The sequence below is a fragment of the Oncorhynchus mykiss genome, chromosome 11 (genome assembly GCF_057628025.1).
Source record: "Oncorhynchus mykiss isolate SJ-2025 chromosome 11, ASM5762802v1, whole genome shotgun sequence".
In the NCBI taxonomy this organism is placed as follows: Eukaryota; Metazoa; Chordata; class Actinopteri; order Salmoniformes; family Salmonidae; genus Oncorhynchus; species Oncorhynchus mykiss.
In genome coordinates, this window is record NC_143032.1 from 53,457,280 (window position 1) to 53,476,521 (window position 19,242).

Sequence of the window (19,242 nt, forward strand, 5' to 3'; positions counted from 1 at the left end):
GCATTATCATGCTGTGACATGAGGTGATGGCAGCGGATGAATGTCACAACAATGTGCTCGTCATGGCATTCAAATTTGAATGCCATAGATAAAATGCAATTGTGTTCGTTGTCTGTAGCTTATGCCTGCCCATACCATAACCCCACCGCCACCATGGGGCACTCTGTTCACAACGTTGACATCAGTAAACTGCTCGCCCACACAGCGCCATACACGGGTATGCGGTTGTGAGGCTGGTTGGACTTACTGCTAAAATCTCTAAATTGGTGGCTTTTGGTACAGATATGAACATTAAATTCTCTGGCAACAGCTCTGGTGGGCATTCCTGTAGTCAGCACGCCAATTGCACTCTCCTTCAAAACTTTAGACATCTGTTGCATTGGGACGTGTGACAAAACTGTACATTTTAGTGCTCTTTTATTACCCCCAGCACAAGGTGCATCTGTGTAATGATCACACTGTTTAATCAGCTTCTTGATATGCCACGTCTTTCTGGTAATAAGCGTTTTGTGCATATGGAACATTTATGGGATCTTTTATTTCAACTCATGAAATATGGGACCAACATTTATATTGTTGTTCAGTACATATATAGGCTACCTTTATTAGTTGTTCAACTAATAATTTAATTTAAACATTATTAATTGTTGTGAATACATGGATAAGTAGGCTCAGGCTACATTTATATGCCTTTAATAAGCTCAATGGTCCATATAGTCTAATTCTCACATTAGACAGTTTACAGAGGTAGTTTACACAGGTAGTCCAATTCGGAACTTTTTCCATTAATTGGTCTTTTGACCAATCAGATCAGCTCTTTTACATATAATTGGGCTGCCTGTGTTAACTCAGACAAATAATCCTAGATTAGTAAAAAACAATTCTGGGACAATACCAGCTTCTAGTACACACAGGAGACAAGCTACATGCAAGTGCCATTCTTACTTTTACCAGGGTGTTGTGTCTTTGGCTACGCCGGATTAAGTGATATGACATGCTATTCTATAAAATCCTTTCTCTGTAATTAATTTTACCTGATTGAGCTAGTCACGTAAATGTAATTAACTAGAAAGTCGGGGCACCACAAAATAATATTTATAGAGCTGTTATCTTCCGAATAAACTCTTAAAGACCTAGTAATATTTTACATCAATAGCAGTCAATATTAATCGTCACCTTATTTCAGTCTCATCTGAAAGTTGTAAATTCTTGGATATCTTCACAAACCCTGACTAACAAGTTGAATCAGCAATACAAAATTGGGTTTAATTATTTATTTACTAAATACCTAATTAATCACACAGAATTACAAATACACAGAATGAATCATACCTTGATTACAAATTATGTCATAAAGGAAAACGTCCCTAGCGGACGGAACAGATATGACAGCTGGTTACACAAAGAAAATGGGGGTTGGGTTTGAGTGAAAGAGCAGGAAGACTGAAGAACAAAGGGAGAAGCGATGTCTCTATCGTAAATACAGGATCTTATGCGTTCTAAATTACCGCCCATTTGGAAAAGGAAAACATAATGAATATTTACTCTGAGCTGCGCTTCAATAGGTTGGTGGTAGATGGAAGGTCGAGTTGCCCAAGAGTTCTTCCATCCTTTAAAGAGTGTCTATGGTGTTGAACGGGAAACGTTGTAGTGTCGTCGTTGTGTGGTAGATGGGATACTCTGTCTGTCTTCTCCTAGCCCACGTTTACAACGGCCGCTGCTAACTCAACGGCTAGGAGGTATAACTTCTGTAGCGAATAAGAGTTCAAAGTTCATACCATTCGCAACCAAAGCTCACGCTAAGGTTGGCTTCGTTCTGTAGTTATTATCTGAATCCTTCTGACATCGGATCGTCATCCTAATGTACCCGGAACAGGAGGTTACATTATCGTCAAGGGCTTTTATATAGTGGAGGGAGAAGGGTGTGTTTCATAGTTTAAAGCCCATGTCTAACCCATGCCTAACCTTATGAAAACCCAAATCTCTCATTTGGTAGCTAAAATTACATTTAATCTTTTCACCAATCATTTTATATTTAAACATTTGAATTGCACAACAATTCCATGTGAATCTGATAACTATAATGTGTAGACTTTCCCAGATACAGTTTATGTCGTTCCTTCATCAGTCATAATGTCTCAGATGACAACCGAACTGACGTCATATTCATTAAGTACCAACGCATATTTTCAACTGGTTCTATTACCGAAATATGGTTCCTTTCCCTCTACTTGTTTGATGTTCCCAGACTCTCTGTTTAACAAAGGCTATTCAAGAGTCCCTCTGTAGAGTCAAGAGAGAGGGAAGGGAGAAAGGTATTTATGGTGGGGGGGGGGGGATCATAAACCTTACCCACAGGCCAACATCATGACAAGGTATATGTGGGAATGTTAATTTATCAACCTAAATTTACCAAAGTAAAAAATTATTGGAGTGAAGAGAACCACAGCACCAACACAATTACATGTATGTGGTCCATAGCTTTCTATACATGCATGTCCATCACCATCTTTTTCAGCCTTCCTCCTCTCCTTTCTTCATATCTTTAAGTCTTCCAGGATGGCTCTTCTTGTTTCCAGCAGTGGGCTTGCGCCGGATCTGATTGACAGAACCTTTCCTTGAGGGACCACCCTTTTTTTTCTGCTCCTTACATGGGTTGGACAGCTTCTTTAGAACCTCTGAGGTAGAAACATTTACAAAAGTAACATACATAAGTATAGACAGTTAATACATATTAAGATACATATTAACCACCACATACAGTGCCTTGCGAAAGTATTCGCCCCCCTTGAACTTTGCGACCTTTTGCCACATTTCAGGCTTCAAACATAAAGATATAAAACTGTATTTTTTTGTGAAGAATCAACAACAAGTGGGACACAATCATGAAGTGGAACAACATTTATTGGATATTTCAAACTTTTTTAACAAATCAAAAACTGAAAAATTGGGCGTGCAAACTTATTCAGCCCCCTTAAGTTAATACTTTGTAGCGCCACCTTTTGCTGCGATTACAGCTGTAAGTCGCTTGGGGTATGTCTCTATCAGTTTTGCACATCGAGAGACTGAAATTTTTTCCCATTCCTCCTTGCAAAACAGCTCGAGCTCAGTGAGGTTGGATGGAGAGCATTTGTGAACAGCAGTTTTCAGTTCTTTCCACAGATTCTCGATTGGATTCAGGTCTGGACTTTGACTTGGTCATTCTAACACCTGGATATGTTTATTTTTGAACCATTCCATTGTAGATTTTGCTTTATGTTTTGGATCATTGTCTTGTTGGAAGACAAATCTCCATCCCAGTCTCAGGTCTTTTGCAGACTCCATCAGGTTTTCTTCCAGAATGGTCCTGTATTTGGCTCCATCCATCTTCCCATCAATTTTAACCATCTTCTGTCCCTGCCCAAACCATGATGCTGCCACCACCATGTTTGACAGTGGGGATGGTGTGTTCAGCTGTGTTGCTTTTACGCCAAACATAACGTTTTGCATTGTTGCCAAAAAGTTCAATTTTGGTTTCATCTGACCAGAGCACCTTCTTCCACATGTTTGGTGTGTCTCCCAGGTGGCTTGTGGCAAACTTTAAACGACACTTTTTATGGATATCTTTAAGAAATGTCTTTCTTCTTGCCACTCTTCCATAAAGGCCAGATTGTGCAATATACAACTGATTGTTGTCCTATGGACAGAGTCTCCCACCTCAGCTGTAGATCTCTGCAGTTCATCCAGAGTGATCATGGGCCTCTTGGCTGCATCTCTGATCAGTCTTCTCCTTGTATGAGCTGAAAGTTTAGAGGGACGGCCAGGTCTTGGTAGATTTGCAGTGGTCTGAAACTCCTTCCATTTCAATATTATCGCTTGCACAGTGCTCCTTGGGATGTTTAAAGCTTGGGAAATCTTTTTGTATCCAAATCCGGCTTTAAACTTCTTCACAACAGTATCTCGGACCTGCCTGGTGTGTTCCTTGTTCTTCATGATGCTCTCTGCGCTTTTAACGGACCTCTGAGACTATCACAGTGCAGGTGCATTTATACGGAGACTTGATTACACACAGGTGGATTGTATTTATCATCATTAGTCATTTAGGTCAACATTGGATCATTCAGAGATCCTCACTGAACTTCTGGAGAGAGTTTTCTGCACTGAAAGTAAAGGGGCTGAATAATTTTGCACGCCCAATTTTTCAGTTTTTGATTTGTTAAAAAAGTTTGAAATATCCAATAAATGTCGTTCCACTTCATGATTGTGTCCCACTTGTTGTTGATTCTTCACAAAAAAATACAGTTTTATATCTTTATGTTTGAAGCCTGAAATGTGGCAAAAGGTCGCAAAGTTCAAGGGGGGCGAATACTTTCGCAAGGCACTGTATTAACCATCCTAATCATACAGTCTTAAATCAGGCTTGATGTGGGTTTGCTTAAGGCTAGTGTACTGCACATGTACAGTAACTAGGCAACAAAGTCACGTTACAGGTATTGTCCCATTAGGAGGCCACAAAGAATTACTTTAGACCATGCTCAGTGCCGGCACTGAATAAAGCCATGCAGTGGTTTCAGTCGGGCACATTTGCCTCAGTGCTGTGGATGTTTTTTTCATTACCTGCTAACTCGGGATGGCTCTTGTCAAGGTCATTTAGGAGTGGCACGTACTTCTGCCCTTCAGTCCCATCACCTCCTGGGGGAAATATGAAGTGAATTAAAGTTAACCAGTTTCATTACTGTAAAGTAACTTTAGTAATAATGACATTAACTTCAGCCATGTTAAGGCCAGGCACCACAGGCTAATAGAGATTTTTTTCTTCCTTTACTCTCATCAGATTGAACCTTTACCAGTTAAAAGTATACATAAATACAATAGATTATTTTATTACAATATGTGGTAATTTGCATATTCCAATAATCCGTTTTTAAACACATTGCTTCAAAGCAGAATGTTTTTTAAATGTTTTATTGTGATATGACACTCAATAGTCAGACTTTTACAGATCATTTCATAAAAATATTGTCATTTCATGGAATTATTTAAAAAAACACTATTCACATGTATGACGGATGCATATTTTGCATATATTTACACATATAATGACATTTAAAATCAAAACAACACAAGATGTCAAATAAAAGTCTGACTAAAAGTCTACCCGAGTGGCACAGCAGGTCTAAGGCACTGCATCTCAGTGCTAGAGGTGTCACTACAGACCCTGGTTCGATCTCGGGCTGTATCACAACCAGTCGTGATCAGGCAGGGCACAATTGGCCCAGTTAGTGGAGGGTTTGACCGGGGTATGGGGTCATTGTAAAATAAGAATTTGTTAACTGACTTGCCTAGTTAAATAAAGATGAAAAAAAATAAAATAAAATAAGACCTAAGAACCGGTGTGTGGAATAACGTGGAATAATGTGAATGTACGTCGTTTGAAGACTGAGAAAAATGAATTGGAGCACAGGGAACATGATATGACAAAGATAGGCTAATGCAATTAAAATGTACTTTCCATAAATATTACCATTCATTTCACATGAATTACACTTTTATTCATATATCACTTCTAAACTGACAAATAAACATGAGCTATACCTTTTAATAATACATTATCACGTTTAATACATTTCTTTCAAGGAATAGAGCATATCATTAAATACTGGTCTGATGGGCAAATGTGTACTTTTGGGCAAATTCTCATGCCACTTTTCCCAATGTGTCACATACAAGGATTTTGTATGGCTGTTGAAATGTGCAGAACAGTAATCAGCTATGCCTGCCCCATATGTAAGGTCCTCTGAGTTGTTGCCGGTGCCGCTTTACTTTCTTAACTGTGTCATGGGACCTGCGCCTATGCTTGACACACTCCATTGAAGCATCATCAGCTCTCACAACTCCTCTCTGATTGCTCAAGTGTCACCAAAGGGCTGTCAAGCCACAATTTGTCCATCAGATTTGATATAGCAGTGGTTCCCTCATTGAACGTTGCTACTGCCATACTGGCTGTTGCGTCAATGCAGCTTTTGCCCACAAAGACAGGTTTGAGGCACTGCGACCATATTACAGAATTCAGACAGTCATTTACATTCTGGGTTCCTCCATGCTATATATCCTTTTGAGGAGGTCATTTAAAAAAAAAATCACCTTTATTTAACCAGGTAGGCCAGATTGAGAACAAGTTCTCATTTACAACGCGACCTGGCCAAGATATAGCAAAGCACTGCGACACAAACAACACAGAGTTACACATGGAATAAACAAACGTACAGTCAATAACACAATAGAAAAGTCTATATACAGTGTGTGTAAATGAGGTAAGATTAGGGAGGTAAGGTAATAAATAGGCCGTAGTAGCAAAGTAATTACAACCTAGCAATTAAACACTGTAGTGATAGATGTGCAGAAGGTGAATGTGCAATTAGAGATACTGGGGTGCAAAGGAACAAAATAAATAAATAACATTATGGGGATGAGGTAGTTGGATGGGCTATGTACAGGTGCAATGATCTGTAAGCTGCTCTGACAGCTGATGCTTAAAGTTAGCAAGGGAGATATGAGTCTCCAGCTTCAGTGATTTTTGCAATTTGTTCCACTCATTGGCAGCAGAGAACTGTAAGGAAAGGCACGCCAAAAGGAGGAATTGGCTTTGGGGGTGATCAGTGAAATATACCTGCTGGAGTGCGTGCTATGTCTGGGTGCTGCTATGGTGACCAGTGAGCTGAGATAAGGCGGGGCTTTACCTAGCAAAGACCTATAGATGATCTGGAGCTAGTGGGTTTGGCTAAGAATATGAAGCGAGGGCCAGCCAACAAGAGCATACAGGTCGCAGTGGTGGGTAGTATATGGGGCTTTGGTGACAAAACTGATGGCACTGTGATAGACTGCATCCAATTTTCTGAGTGTTGGAGGCTATTTTGTAAATGACATCGCAGAAGTCAAGGATCGGTAGGATAGTCAGTTTAACGAGGGTATGTTTGGCAGCATGAGTGAAGGATGCTTTGTTGTGAAATAGGAAGCCTATTCTAGATTTAATTTTGGATTGGAGATGCTTAATGTGAGTCTGGAAGGAGAGTGTACAGTCTAACCAGACACCTAGGTATTTGTAGATATTCTAAGAACCGTCCAGAGTAGTGATGCTGGACGGGCGGGCAGGTGTGGGCAGCGATCGGTTGATGCATTTAGTTTTACTTGCACTTAAGAGCAGTTGGAAGGAGAGTTGTATGGCATTCAAGCTCATCTGGAGGTTAGTTAACACAGTGTTCAAAGAAGGGCCAAAAGTATACAGAATGGTGTGGTCTGCGTAGAGGTGGATCAGAGAATCACCAGCAGCAAGAGCCACGTCATTTATGTATACAGAGAAAATAATCAGCCTGAGAATTGAACCCTGTGGCACCCTCATGGAGACTGCCACAGGCCCGGACAACAGGCCCTCCGATTTGACACACTGAGCTCTATCTGAGAAGTAGTTGGTGAACCAGGCGAGGCAGTCATTTGAGAAACCAAGGCTGTTGAGTCTGCCAATAAGTATGTTAACTTGGCTTTCGAAGACCTTAGAAAGGGGTTCTGGCATGTGGGAGCTTTTCGGCACAACACCGGAAAACAATCTTTTGCATGATATATGATTCAACATGGAAAGTTTTAAAATTAGAGGTAGAAGTTCTACATGAAAAATACTAACGAGAACGACATTTATGGCAGGTGTAATTGACGGAGTTGAGAGAAAATTATACAAATCAAGTATTTATATACATTATTGCAGATTTATTTGTAGTTGCAAATGTTCCAAAAATCGGAAAATGTACAAATGCAAGTAAAATCAACATTTTTGCCTGTGGTGCCTGGCCTTATCAACCTATCTATAACATATTAGTAGGCCTAGTAATCGTGTGTAGAGCAGGCAATGTGAGAAACCACTCTTTGATCCCATGGGCTCTTTAGACATACACAGCCTAGTGCCTTTATTATATTTGGAGAGACTCACTGCAGATGCGTATGAGAACGTAGCTGTGCCTCTCCTTCATCAGACTGCTGGCCTGCTCCATGCTCTTCTCCTTTACACTCAGGTTCACCAGCTCCCCTGTCCTGTCCATCAGGTCCACATGGTCTGTAGAATACATCTGTAATGTGACATTTACACTGGGCTCTCTCAGTCTATTACATTTTCACTTATTGGTATTTACTCAGTCAGGAAACAATCTGGCTGGCTGTTTCTATCATTTCCAGTCATTGGCAGAGATACCATGTGCATACAACCTCACACGGAAATGTACTGTATCATTTATATGCAATAGTATTTGTATCATGCTTTCAGACTCTTATCTTTTTTTAAATAATTTTTAAAAATATTTTGTTTTATGTGTAATGCAATTGTCTTTATGTGTTTGGACCCCAGGAAGAGTAGCTTGATGGGGATCCCTAATAAACACAAATACAAACACTATCAGGTGCTTCTGAGGTTAAATCAAGAATCTAATACAACAAATCGGAAGTTCAACTGTCAATTATTCTACCCTTTGGGAGAAGTTCGGAACTGCACCTTGAGAATCCAGATAACATCTCTCCTTCAAACTGTGGATGAAGTCTATCACCCTGCAGTTCAGGTTAAACAGTTCTGTTTGGCCCTCTTTCAAAATAAGAAAAGAGAAGTATGTTTGTACATTTCCTATAACGTTGTATTACATTCATATGACATCGTATATCACAAAATTACATCTAATGTTTAAATGTGTCATTCTCAAATGATCTGTTTATATCTCCATAGGTCTCCGAAGGTTTCATTAGAGGTCAGCTGTTGGCCTCCATAGAGATGATGGAATTATACTTCATCATGATGATGATATAGCACTGTCTTTCACTTACCTCCAAACTGCACGGTGACAAACATTTCACCTTGTCTCTACACAAAACACTTCAGACCAGACCACTAAAGCCACCTCCCATAATGTTGCTACAAGTATCTGAAGCACTCACCTCTTCCATAGAGCCAAAGGAGTGATGAGTTTGGGTTTAGCACACAGTGCCACAATAGTAAAAAAAAAAAAAAAAAATCTATGTTGTTGACTACTGTCATACTTAGTGACTAAGCTTCTGCACTGAGGAGGCCATTGTGAATGGCTTCTGCAGTTGCTCTGAGTAAACCAACAGTTGACAGGATACGTTATCCATTTGGCATTTTAAAGCCAGACCTGTAAACAGTTTTGAACTGTTGCAGAGCCAGCAAAAATGTTTGTCTTATACACACATCGAAAGCACATTCCCCCTGGTTGATAACCCATCTGACTCCCCCTCGTCTCTCCTCTCCTTTCAATGGAAGAGAAGACAGAACCTTTTATGTGAGGGAAGTGTTCTTGTTTGTTTCCATGGAGTCAACACACAGACGCATAAGTCCTCTGGCTTTTACTGCTACTTGTTAAACACGGAGGTCTGACTTAGATACTGTGGGGGATGACTTAGCGGGTTTATTGTCAGCCGACCACTAACTGGGATTAGACTGACCATTACCCATAGAGGCAATGCTACTCTACTATCTAGTGAATTATAAGGACAAGACAGTTGTTACCATAAGCATCATCACAACAAATCTAAGAGAGAAATGACTTGTCTTTTGCTTGGAAACGTTGGGATCAGGGATCTGAGCTTTTCCTCTTATTTCACAATACCACACACGTTGTATGTAATACACATTCTGCACTTAACACCATAACAATGACCAGTACAGGAGATCATCTGAGGACCTCAGTCCATTCATGGCACGTCCCGTTGACTTGTATGCTACATCAAATCAAATTGTGTTTGTGACATGTTTCGTAAACAACAGGTGTAGAATAACAGTGAAATTATTACTTACAGCCCCTCCCAACAATAAATATAGAAAAACATTTTTTTTTAATTGGAAAAATAACAGGAGGGATAAATACACAATGAGTAATGATAACTTGGCTATATACACAGGGTACCAGTACCGAGTGGATGTGCAGGGGTGCGAGGTAATTGAGATAGATATGTCCATATAGGTAGGGATAAAGTGACTAGGCAACAGGACAGATAATAAACAGTAACAGCAGCGTACGTGATGAGTTAAGAGTTAGTGCGAAAAGGGTCATGATTAAACCATCAACACTGAACTATCAATCAACTCTTTCCCATTGTACGGACCATGAAGAGAATGTGCGTTGTTACTGCTCAAATTACACTGTCAATCAGATGAGACAAGAGTACCAGACCATCTAACACTTGATATATTGTACATGCCAGTGACTGAGGCACTATAGAGTCACTCAGTGAGAGAATTAGATTAGCCTTGTTCCATGAGCACCATTTTTCATGGCCAAATGTACAGTAAACCATGTACAGTATCAGGATCACTGAGTCATGACAGGAAGGAAGCTATGTCTGTAACATTAGGTGGTTGTTACTTAAAGTCCCCAGGACATTCACAGTATTAGGCAAGACTGCCTTCTCTTCTTGTGCACCAGATGCATGGAATAATCAACAATCCATGTTTAATCTAGATATCTTACTGAATCAATTTAAAATATTGATGGGAGACTCTGTTACAGAGGAGTGTAGTAAATGCTTTTTTTAGGCTGGATCATGTTGTTGATCCCATTGAGACTTTGGGTCTCAATGGGCTTTTCCTGGTTAAATAAAGGTTAAATAAACATTTTTAAAATGACCCTCCAGTCATTTGAGGATGGCATTGTTAAACACGTAAGTGGTGAGTGAAAGAGATATTGGCCAGAATGGCCACTTCTAAAAACGTGAGTTGTGGAAGTCTTATTTAGTCATGTCAGAAAGGGGGTGAGAGTCAGGATGTTGTTGTGTAGAAAACACCAGTCAATTATGCTGGTAACATCTTTTTTTAAAAACACTACAATGTAATTTCAGGAAGCCCCTGGGAGGACATTAAAAGGAGAATGCCCTGTGCCCCGTAACCTGGAATCATCCGGGAATTTGGATAAAAGCTGGGAAAGCTGTAGAAATCAGAGGAGCTCACAGTTTGTAAAAGGGGACATAAATCCCATGGCCCATCTGGTTTGGTCTGCCCCCTCCACAGACTGACCAGCCCTCTTATGGAGCTTCACTTCCCTTTGTCCAAAACTCCTCCCTTCTGGGAGCAGAGCCACAGTGAGCCCTGGAGCTTTCTCTGCACTTATTAATTCATGTTTGGGAAAACTGTACAGTACTTGTAATACTTAAACAGTTCACCATGAAAACAAAAAACAGATTTACTTAAAAAATATATTTATTTTTGGACAGGAGGTATTGCTGCATGCATTGCATCCGAAATGTGAGAATGCACAGAATGCCATAGATATGTAACACTTGCGAGAGAGTCATTTTAGTAAAAAATCTAAAGTGTATGTCATTATTTATTTGTACCATTTAATTGTCTGTGATATCTGAAGGATCTGCACAGGTTCGTGCTACTGACAAGTTGAAAGAAGTGTAATGTAGAGAAAGTGACAGTTAGACAAGTTGAACGAAGTGTAATGTAGAGAAAGTGCACAGTGGTAGATTAGTAGATCCTCCTCAAAATAGTTTAAAACCATTATCATTGAAAAACTCTTAGCGAGGCAGATTTAAGCTTTGTTGCATTCATACATTTGCAAGATCATAAACCTGAACGTCTAAAGGAAATGCACTCTCATCACGTCCATCTATATGGGACACAAACATGCTAAATCAATGAAGTAGTACGGTCCCCTTATCACACGCTTGAAACATCCCTGCCATCCCCAAATACACAGGAGTAATCCAATCACGTTGATGTTATTTCTTTAGGGCAAAGAACAGGAGCCAATTGTGAAGCTTCAGATCTAAGCACCACATGACGTCGCAGACCAAGAGAATAAACATCACAAACAGAATCACATTGAACCATTCAAGTAACATTTCTGCTATAAATAACTACAACAATGTTTTGCTTCAAGAAGCTGAAAGGTCCAATTGAAATGGTGCATATACAGTTTGTTTTGTATGGCTGCCTTTGTGTAGAAGCTCGGCTCCACTATTAGAATCCCTGCTGATAGAATGCCTCCATTAGGCCATCTAGATAACATGCGATACATCCAAACTCTGATCCTCAGCTTGTGAGCCTGCCTACCCAGTAATCTACCATTACACTCAGAGCTGACTCCCCAAAAATAAGAGCATCTGAGTAATTTCACAGAGAAGGCCAGGTGTTAAGGGATCCCTAGTAGATGTCTGGCACCAATTCTGTATCCATCAGGACACCCCAGAAAGCTTGGTGAAGCAGGTTTTATGTTTATAGAACAGTGATTTGACCTGGACAGGGGAGAGATCCTGCCTGTCCTTTACCTCTTCCATCTCCAGTCCTTTAGGAGACTGCTGGTGGTCCCCATACTGCAGGGGATGACATAAGGGTTGTGTCTGGGTCTGTATGAGAGGCTGTGGCAGAGGGGGGCTCACATTGTGATTGTGGAAACTAATCACAGAAAGAGGGTGGTTGTGAATGGGCGCTGAGGTCAGAACGGCCCCTGCAGGTGTGACATGGCTCTCACAGCTACAGGTGTTGTGCTCGGTGTGGAGGTCGAAGCTGAGGCAGTTGGCCTTAACCCTCACTGAGCCACAGACGCTGTTGTGGGTGGAGGTGCGAGTGCTGCCGCCACTCTCAAACAGCTGCCGGCGGTGGAGGCCTAGGAAGTGGCGGCGGATGATCCTCCTGAAGGTGTGACGGAACTCCCGGATGCGGTATGCATAGATGAAGGGGTTGACCACCGAGTTGCCGTGGGAGAGGATGATGGCCACGTATATTATCCACAGGGGTGGGCGGGCACACTGAGGGCAGAACAGGGTGAAGCAGTTGATGATGTGCAGCGGCAGCCAGCAGATGGCAAACAGGCCCACGATGATGGCCAGCGACTTGGCCGCCTGGACCTCCTTCTGCAGGGTGGAGTGGGACTTCCCCCCGTGGACAGCCTTCAGTTCTATGAGCTTCAGCTGATGCCGAGCTGCCATGAAGATCTGCAGGTAGATGACCAGCATGAGCAGCAGAGGCATCAGCACACAGGCGAAGAAGTTAAAGTAGACCATGTAGTCCATGACAACCACCTCTTCAAACAGACACTCCATCAGGCCTGGGGAGCAGGTGCTGTTGGGGCGCTCAGTGGACTTGTTCCAGCCCAACATCGGGGTCAGGCCGATGATGATGGACAGCACCCAGCAGACAGCAATGATCCCCTTGGCACGCTGGCCTGTCACCAGGCTATTGTACCTGTGGGAACAAAAAAAGATATGGACTCTGTTAGTAAGACACACAATCTCTGGGTTTTTTTCCCTCCCCAATTGGTAGTTATAGTCTTGTCCCATTGCTGCAACTCCTCTACAGACTCGGAAGAGGCGAAGGTCGAGAGCCATGCGAAACACAAGCCGCGTTGCTTCTTGACACAATGCTCGATTAACCCGGAAGCCAGCCGCACCAATGTGTCGGAGGAAACACCGTCGAGCTGGCGACCGAGGTCAGCTAGCAGGCGCCCGCCCCTCCACAAGAAGTCACTAGAGAGCAATGGGACAAGGAAATCCCAGCTGGCCAAACCATCTCCAAACCCGGACAACACAACTCATGGGTCTCCCGGTTACGGCTGGCTGTGACACAGCCTGGGATCGAACCCGGGTCTGTAGTGATGCCTCAAGCCTTAGACCACTGTGCCACTCTGGAGGCAAACATGCTCTGTTGGCTTGGGGAGCATGAGTTGTCTCTCTGGAGGGTTAGATTTTCCCAGAGGTTAAGGGATAGTGAGTTAAATATTAAACATTATAATAGGCATATCATTCACACACTCTTTCTTTATGGGAAAACATCTCGTTTAAGTAATAAAATAGATGCTTAAAAACAAAATGTTAGCATTTGGAAGGAACGTCTATTTTGAGTGTGTCTGTCAGTCAGTGTGAGAGAGCAGCTAAGCTATTTGGCCTATTTCTGCCACATTCTCAAGATGTTAAAGTTCAAAGGTTAGCTATGAGAGATACAGGAACACAGCCCTAAACTCAGAACAACAAACTATCGTGGATGCAATAAGTCTGCACACACTATCAAAAAAGTGTATAAGTAATTACTGATTATTAATCCATTTTAAGGCATAATGTCATGTATATTTGTTTACATAGGAAAATAAACAAGTTGTCTAAACGGCTAACGTTTTTGACATGTGTATAGTTCTGAAGAGGGGTCATGGTCTGCATAAACTCGTAGTCAAAGGAGATTCCACTTATATCTGGATCCACTGAGGAAATCAAAAAAGCTCATCTGGCCATTTGGGCTAAAGATTTCAAGTTCATTCAAAAATAGCACGATCCTCTGCTGCTCTATTCTGAAAATAACTCTCACAGGTTTTAAGATTTACTTCAGACTTTTTTTGTTGCTATTTGCTACTGGCATGAAAACTACACAATGTACCTGCAACCCGGGTATGCAAATCAATTAATAACCTTATACAACCTCATAGGGTACATTGAAAATCTTTACAAAGTCTAATGTCTAACCGCTTTGTCCGTAATTGGGTCTGAACTCTCAGAGAGGAAAACAGCATGACGGCAGCAACATGTTAGCACATTCTCTGTTATGTTCATACAATGTTGAACTGACCTGAGCGGTATCGTGATGGCGATGTAACGGTCTATGGCGATGGCCAGCAGGCTGAAGATGGAGCTCTGGGTGAGCACCAGCACAAAGCAAGCAATGAAGAGGCAGCCATAGAAGTTGGAGCAGAAGCCAGTGCTGATGACGATGGCGAAGGGGATACCCAGCACTCCCACAGCAATGTCTGCCACCGCCAGGGACACCACAAAGAAGTTGGTGATGTTCTGCAGGTTGCTGTTGAGGCAGACGGCCCAGCAGACCAGCACATTGCCCAGCACGGATAGTATGGCGATCAGCAGTTCCAGCACAATGTAGATGACAGAGGAAGCATCGTTCAGCATGGTGAGAGGAGCAGCAAGGTCACTGAGGAGGAAGGAGGACCACTCTCCTCAAGGTCCATAGCTGCAGGCTGGTAGCGGTGGCCTTGCCCTGTAGGGCTTAACTCACTGCCTGGGACTATGGCTGAGCTCTCCAAACACTGAGACCACTTCACCTTAAAGCCTCTTAGAAGTCCCACAGTTGGTGGTCAGAGAAGCAGTCCAACCTTCTGTTTTCTTATCTGTTGTCCTGTCTGGTGCTCTCCTCTCAAGTTCTTCCCCTCACTGTTGCACAATTTAGCATGAAACTCCAATGGGGCTGAGACTGAGCCAGGAAGTGATCACAAGTGTCATACCGCTGCAGATAAAGGGAAGAAAGAGTGAATAAAGTGGAAGTGCTGAATGCCAAAACAGAAAATGATTGCAGAAAATACCAATGAATATTACAATGATAATTTCCATCAAATATTAACACGTTTGAAGTCAAACAATAAATATGACGGTGTATTATCTGACATGATACACTGGAATGTCCAATGTAGCAAGTAAAATACACTGTAAAGTAACAGTTTCAGTGTTTACTTTACATTAACTGTACTGTATTCCCCATAAAACTGCTGTTCATCATCATTCACACCCGATCGAAAACCAACATCAAGATTTGAAATAGTCACCCCAGTAAAGTACCTGGGCAACTGCAGTGTTCATGTTAACACATGATAACTGGCTTCCCACCAATTCTTCTTTACCCCATTAACAACAGTCACTGAACTGTAAACCAGGGGTCAGGGGAAATATAACCAGCGTCAGAATGACACGATGGTGTTATGGAGCTACTATCCCAGTGAGTTAAATGTCAGCTGTACCAGAGAGAGGAAACAATATGCTTCAGGGACTGGAATGTTCTATATGTCCCCATGAGATTGCCCAACCCCTGCCTGATAAGGGGAGAGGAGTCTTGAGGACGTCCAGAGAAAGATTCACTAAATGAGGTTATGAGAACACCAAACTAATCATTTTGATTTTGTTAGATGGGTGTCGTCATGCTCAAGACAAAAAAAAACCAAAAAAAAACAATTCAAGTAGTGCAGTGTGTGATTTGAGAATACAGCAGGCATAATATACACTCGACAATTGTTTTAAATTAGGTCTAATTTGTCAATCAACTGAGGTCACTGTGCAACACTGAATTCCCTGGAATTGTATGTGAGAGTGAAGAGGTTTCCAAGCTCCTTCCGTACAGAACTCTCATCATGTTTATGGAGGAGAATTCCCACGGTGAAGCCAAGGATGTTTTCGAAGGTTACTCATTGTTTCAGGAGATAGCAGCTGTGCTGGAACTGAAAGGCTTTTGCTCTCAGAAACATTTCCCTTTTGGTGGGACTGAGGTTTTTCTCCCGACCGATCTCAGTCACTATATACGTTTCCACACTGTTTTAACTTTATATCACACACATACAGTATAAGGTGCAAAAATAGGCGGTTGCAAACTGTATGTATGTAGTCATAGTGTAGTATATAGTACTCTGTAGGAAAACCCCCGTGACAATGCAGAAAGCCTCATATGGCTACATTGCTATACTGCATGTGAGAAAGGAAGAGGCATAATTATGTTCACCATCACACAGACCGAGTCACAAGTGAAGGTGCAAAGAGGTACATTTAATATAGAGATTACAACTGAATTAGAAGTGATATCTCAATGTGAACCGTGTGTGTGTGACCCTGTCCCAGTCACCTTACAACAGCTAGGTAATAACACGGTATTTCATTTGTCCTCTTTGACAGCACTTGAGGGGCATGAATAGTCAACCATGTTAAATGCATTTATATTCCATCCTGAAATGTTTCTCAACAGTTGTAGCCAACAAGAGTTCTGACAGTATTCTGCTCAACAGTGGGTCCTGGTGGTTGGATGTAAAACCAAAGGGGTGTATTCGAAGTGCATTGATATCTCAATTGAAAGGTACTGTATGTTTCAGATTGACACAAATGTAAAGGAATTCAAATAATGTCCATGAATAGAAACCAACTGAGCATACAGGGCCTTAATAAGTGCACATAAACAGCTTAATGTATAACTGTTTGCCCAGAAAACACTTTAGTAGATTACCTGGAAAAGTCAAATCATCGTGGTAAAACCTGCTACATCCTGTTCACATGTGGTAACCTATACCTGGAAAACCCATAAACATTATCCTTACCAGAAAGTGACAGTATTATTCCCTAGCTCTCTCGTCTCCCTCCTGTAACTCCCTATCAAAAAAGGGAGTAGACCAGAACATACAACGGAATTTGTGTAAATACAATGTCTAGAAATCGATAAAGTAATTCCAAACACTCCCCAAATTGTACCGAGCACAATTGTCCATAAAAAAAAACTTGGCATAGGCTACTGTCCAGTTTCTGTATACCTGGCTGAAAATGATTTTGATCGCACCAGGATCAATAACTGTTGTATAAACTTTCAAAATATTTAATTAGGCTATTCATTAATTTGATTTAAATAAAATACTCTAAATATAAATACAAACCATTGGACTTCTATCTAATGCTATTCTAATCCTATTTTCAATTTCTAAAAAACGTACCTTTTCAATATATCCCTCGACGTGTCTTATTCCAAATGAATCACAACCTAATCGAAATAGTTTGCATCATGCCAATAAACATCGCTCGAATAAAATAATTCACATTATAGGCCTACGTTTTAAGTGGCGTAAAATAGAACTCGCGTTGTAAAGGATCATAGCTGGGGAACGTAATCTGATAGGCAATTTGTGCGCTCAAACTGTTTGACTACTGATGCTTAAACCGATTCTCCTCGGTTCAATATCGCACAGGCGGACCAGACTGACACGTGACCCCAGTAGCACAACATAGGATAATAGTCAAACGCTTTTGGGAACTTGGGCAGAAAAAGTTTACATCAATCAAATGAGGCCAAGGGGACAATCTCGGAGTTTATTTCAATAAGATTTATTTTTCACAAAAGCATGTGTAAGGTGTCAATTCACGCTGTTATTTGAGATTTTCTGAGATTATCCTATTCAATAAATAAATTATGAAACGTTGAAGAAAAACATAACTGTTCCAATAAATGTTTAAGAAAAAAGGGAATTGTACAGTTCTAAAGTTAAATGTGCGGGTTAATGGCGCATCATGCAGCATTTGCAGTGATACGGCCTCTGCAGAATTCAGTGCATTCATACTTCTTGCGCTAAACCAGAGCTGTTGAGCAGAACTGTTGTGATGGAAGTTGTCAACGAAGTGAGTCTGTGTTTATACAGGACCTGCTGCTCCCACCTACCGTCAACCAACCATGTCAATGTAGACCTATAAGGTGCCCTCCGCATTGTTACAACATTTGGGAGGCGCATGGCAATTCGGTATGGAGCTCAATTTGGCCTCTGCATGCACCCAGCCTCTGCATGCATATGCGTCACACATATGGAGTCTCCTACCACATTTTCAGATCAAGCATAAATGGACTTTTAGGGTAGGGGTGCAGGCCTTCACTTCATCACATATAGTCTGGCGTTGTAGACGGGTTAAAGCCAATTTATGCTTGATCTGAAAATGTGGTTGGAGGCTCCATCTCAAAGTAAATGCTGTATGGCCACTTCAGAAAGACATATTTACCATGCATTGCCTTAAATTAGCAACTGGGGGTGAGTTCAGGTGAACAAAAACTGACCCCCACATCCCTAACATAGGAAGAAAATAAAAAAGTTTGGGCTGATTTGTTATTCAGAATAAAACACATGGAAGGGAAAGCATTGTGATTGAGCTCTTCATCTGGTATACACTGTAAAACCTATCTTCCCCTCTGCTAATATTTGTCATGTTAGCAATAGACTTTACAGGCTATGGACTTCATCTTTGACATTTGAACAGATATTATCCCAAGACTTGGGAATGAGATCACTGGCTAAAGTTCACATTCGATTGTGCATATTGGAAATATTCAGTACTTAAATCAGAATATTTTTTCATCTCCATATTATCCTCTTCACTTGGGTTGTCATTGTGTGCAAACTAAAATAATACACCATTACTTTAAAACCTTCAAATCATCATCTGTTCAACAGTTACCAAACAGTTCATTGAGAAACAGCTTATTCAGGGGAATCTGGGTATTATCACATCATTCCACTTAACAAAAATACAGAAATACTCCTGAGCAGCATGCCAATTGCATCCTCCCTCAAATCTTTGACATCTGTGGCATTGTAGAGTGGCCGGCACATTTTAGTGGCCTTTACTGTCCCCAGCCCAAGGTGCACCTGTGTAATGATTATGCTGTTTAATCTGCTTCTTGATATGCCACACCTGTCAGGTGGA

The 19,242-nt window shown here is 41.3% G+C and overlaps 2 protein-coding genes across 5 annotated transcripts; both read right to left on the reverse strand.

The window, feature by feature from the left end:
* Positions 1-1,259: 1,259 nt before the first annotated feature.
* LOC110535896 (uncharacterized protein C22orf15) lies at positions 1,260-9,359 on the reverse strand. Of its 2 annotated transcripts, none has more exons than XM_021621258.3 (5): positions 8,950-9,359; positions 8,516-8,602; positions 7,961-8,083; positions 4,597-4,671; positions 1,260-2,678 (listed from the first exon to the last, which is right to left on the reverse strand). In XM_021621258.3, the coding sequence occupies exons 1-5, from the start codon at positions 9,047-9,049 to the stop codon at positions 2,515-2,517; spliced, it is 549 nt and encodes a 182-aa protein (XP_021476933.3). In that variant the 5' UTR covers positions 9,050-9,359; the 3' UTR covers positions 1,260-2,514. The 2 variants fall into 2 exon arrangements, with proteins under 2 accessions (XP_021476933.3, XP_021476935.1); XM_021621260.3 differs by having other exon boundaries at positions 7,961-8,096; positions 8,950-9,281.
* Positions 9,360-11,206: 1,847 nt separating this feature from the next.
* On the reverse strand, positions 11,207-17,753 carry adora2aa (adenosine A2a receptor a). Of its 3 annotated transcripts, none has more exons than XM_021621262.3 (4): positions 17,490-17,724; positions 17,103-17,154; positions 14,588-15,256; positions 11,207-13,216 (listed from the first exon to the last, which is right to left on the reverse strand). In XM_021621262.3, the coding sequence occupies exons 3-4, from the start codon at positions 14,920-14,922 to the stop codon at positions 12,208-12,210; spliced, it is 1,344 nt and encodes a 447-aa protein (XP_021476937.2). In that variant the 5' UTR covers positions 14,923-15,256; positions 17,103-17,154; positions 17,490-17,724; the 3' UTR covers positions 11,207-12,207. The 3 variants fall into 3 exon arrangements, with proteins under 3 accessions (XP_021476937.2, XP_090046562.1, XP_021476936.2); XM_090190436.1 differs by having other exon boundaries at positions 17,012-17,154; positions 17,490-17,702; XM_021621261.3 differs by lacking the exon at positions 17,103-17,154 and having other exon boundaries at positions 17,490-17,753.
* Positions 17,754-19,242: the final 1,489 nt, after the last annotated feature.

Excerpts from the sequence above, each read along its gene's own strand:
- LOC110535896 (XM_021621258.3), bottom strand. The coding sequence starts at position 9,049 with ATGACAGTAGTCAACAACATAGATTTTTTTTTTTTTTTTTTACTATTG. Across the intron at positions 8,603-8,949 it reads CCTTTGGCTCTATGGAAGAG|AGGGCCAAACAGAACTGTTT; the intron begins GTGAGTGCTTCA and ends TTATTTTGAAAG. Across the intron at positions 4,672-7,960 it reads CGTTCTCATACGCATCTGCA|GAGGTGATGGGACTGAAGGG; the intron begins GTGAGTCTCTCC and ends TATTTCCCCCAG.
- adora2aa (XM_021621261.3), bottom strand. The coding sequence starts at position 14,922 with ATGCTGAACGATGCTTCCTCTGTCATCTACATTGTGCTGGAACTGCTG. Across the intron at positions 13,217-14,587 it reads GCCATCACGATACCGCTCAG|GTACAATAGCCTGGTGACAG; the intron begins GTCAGTTCAACA and ends TTGTTCCCACAG.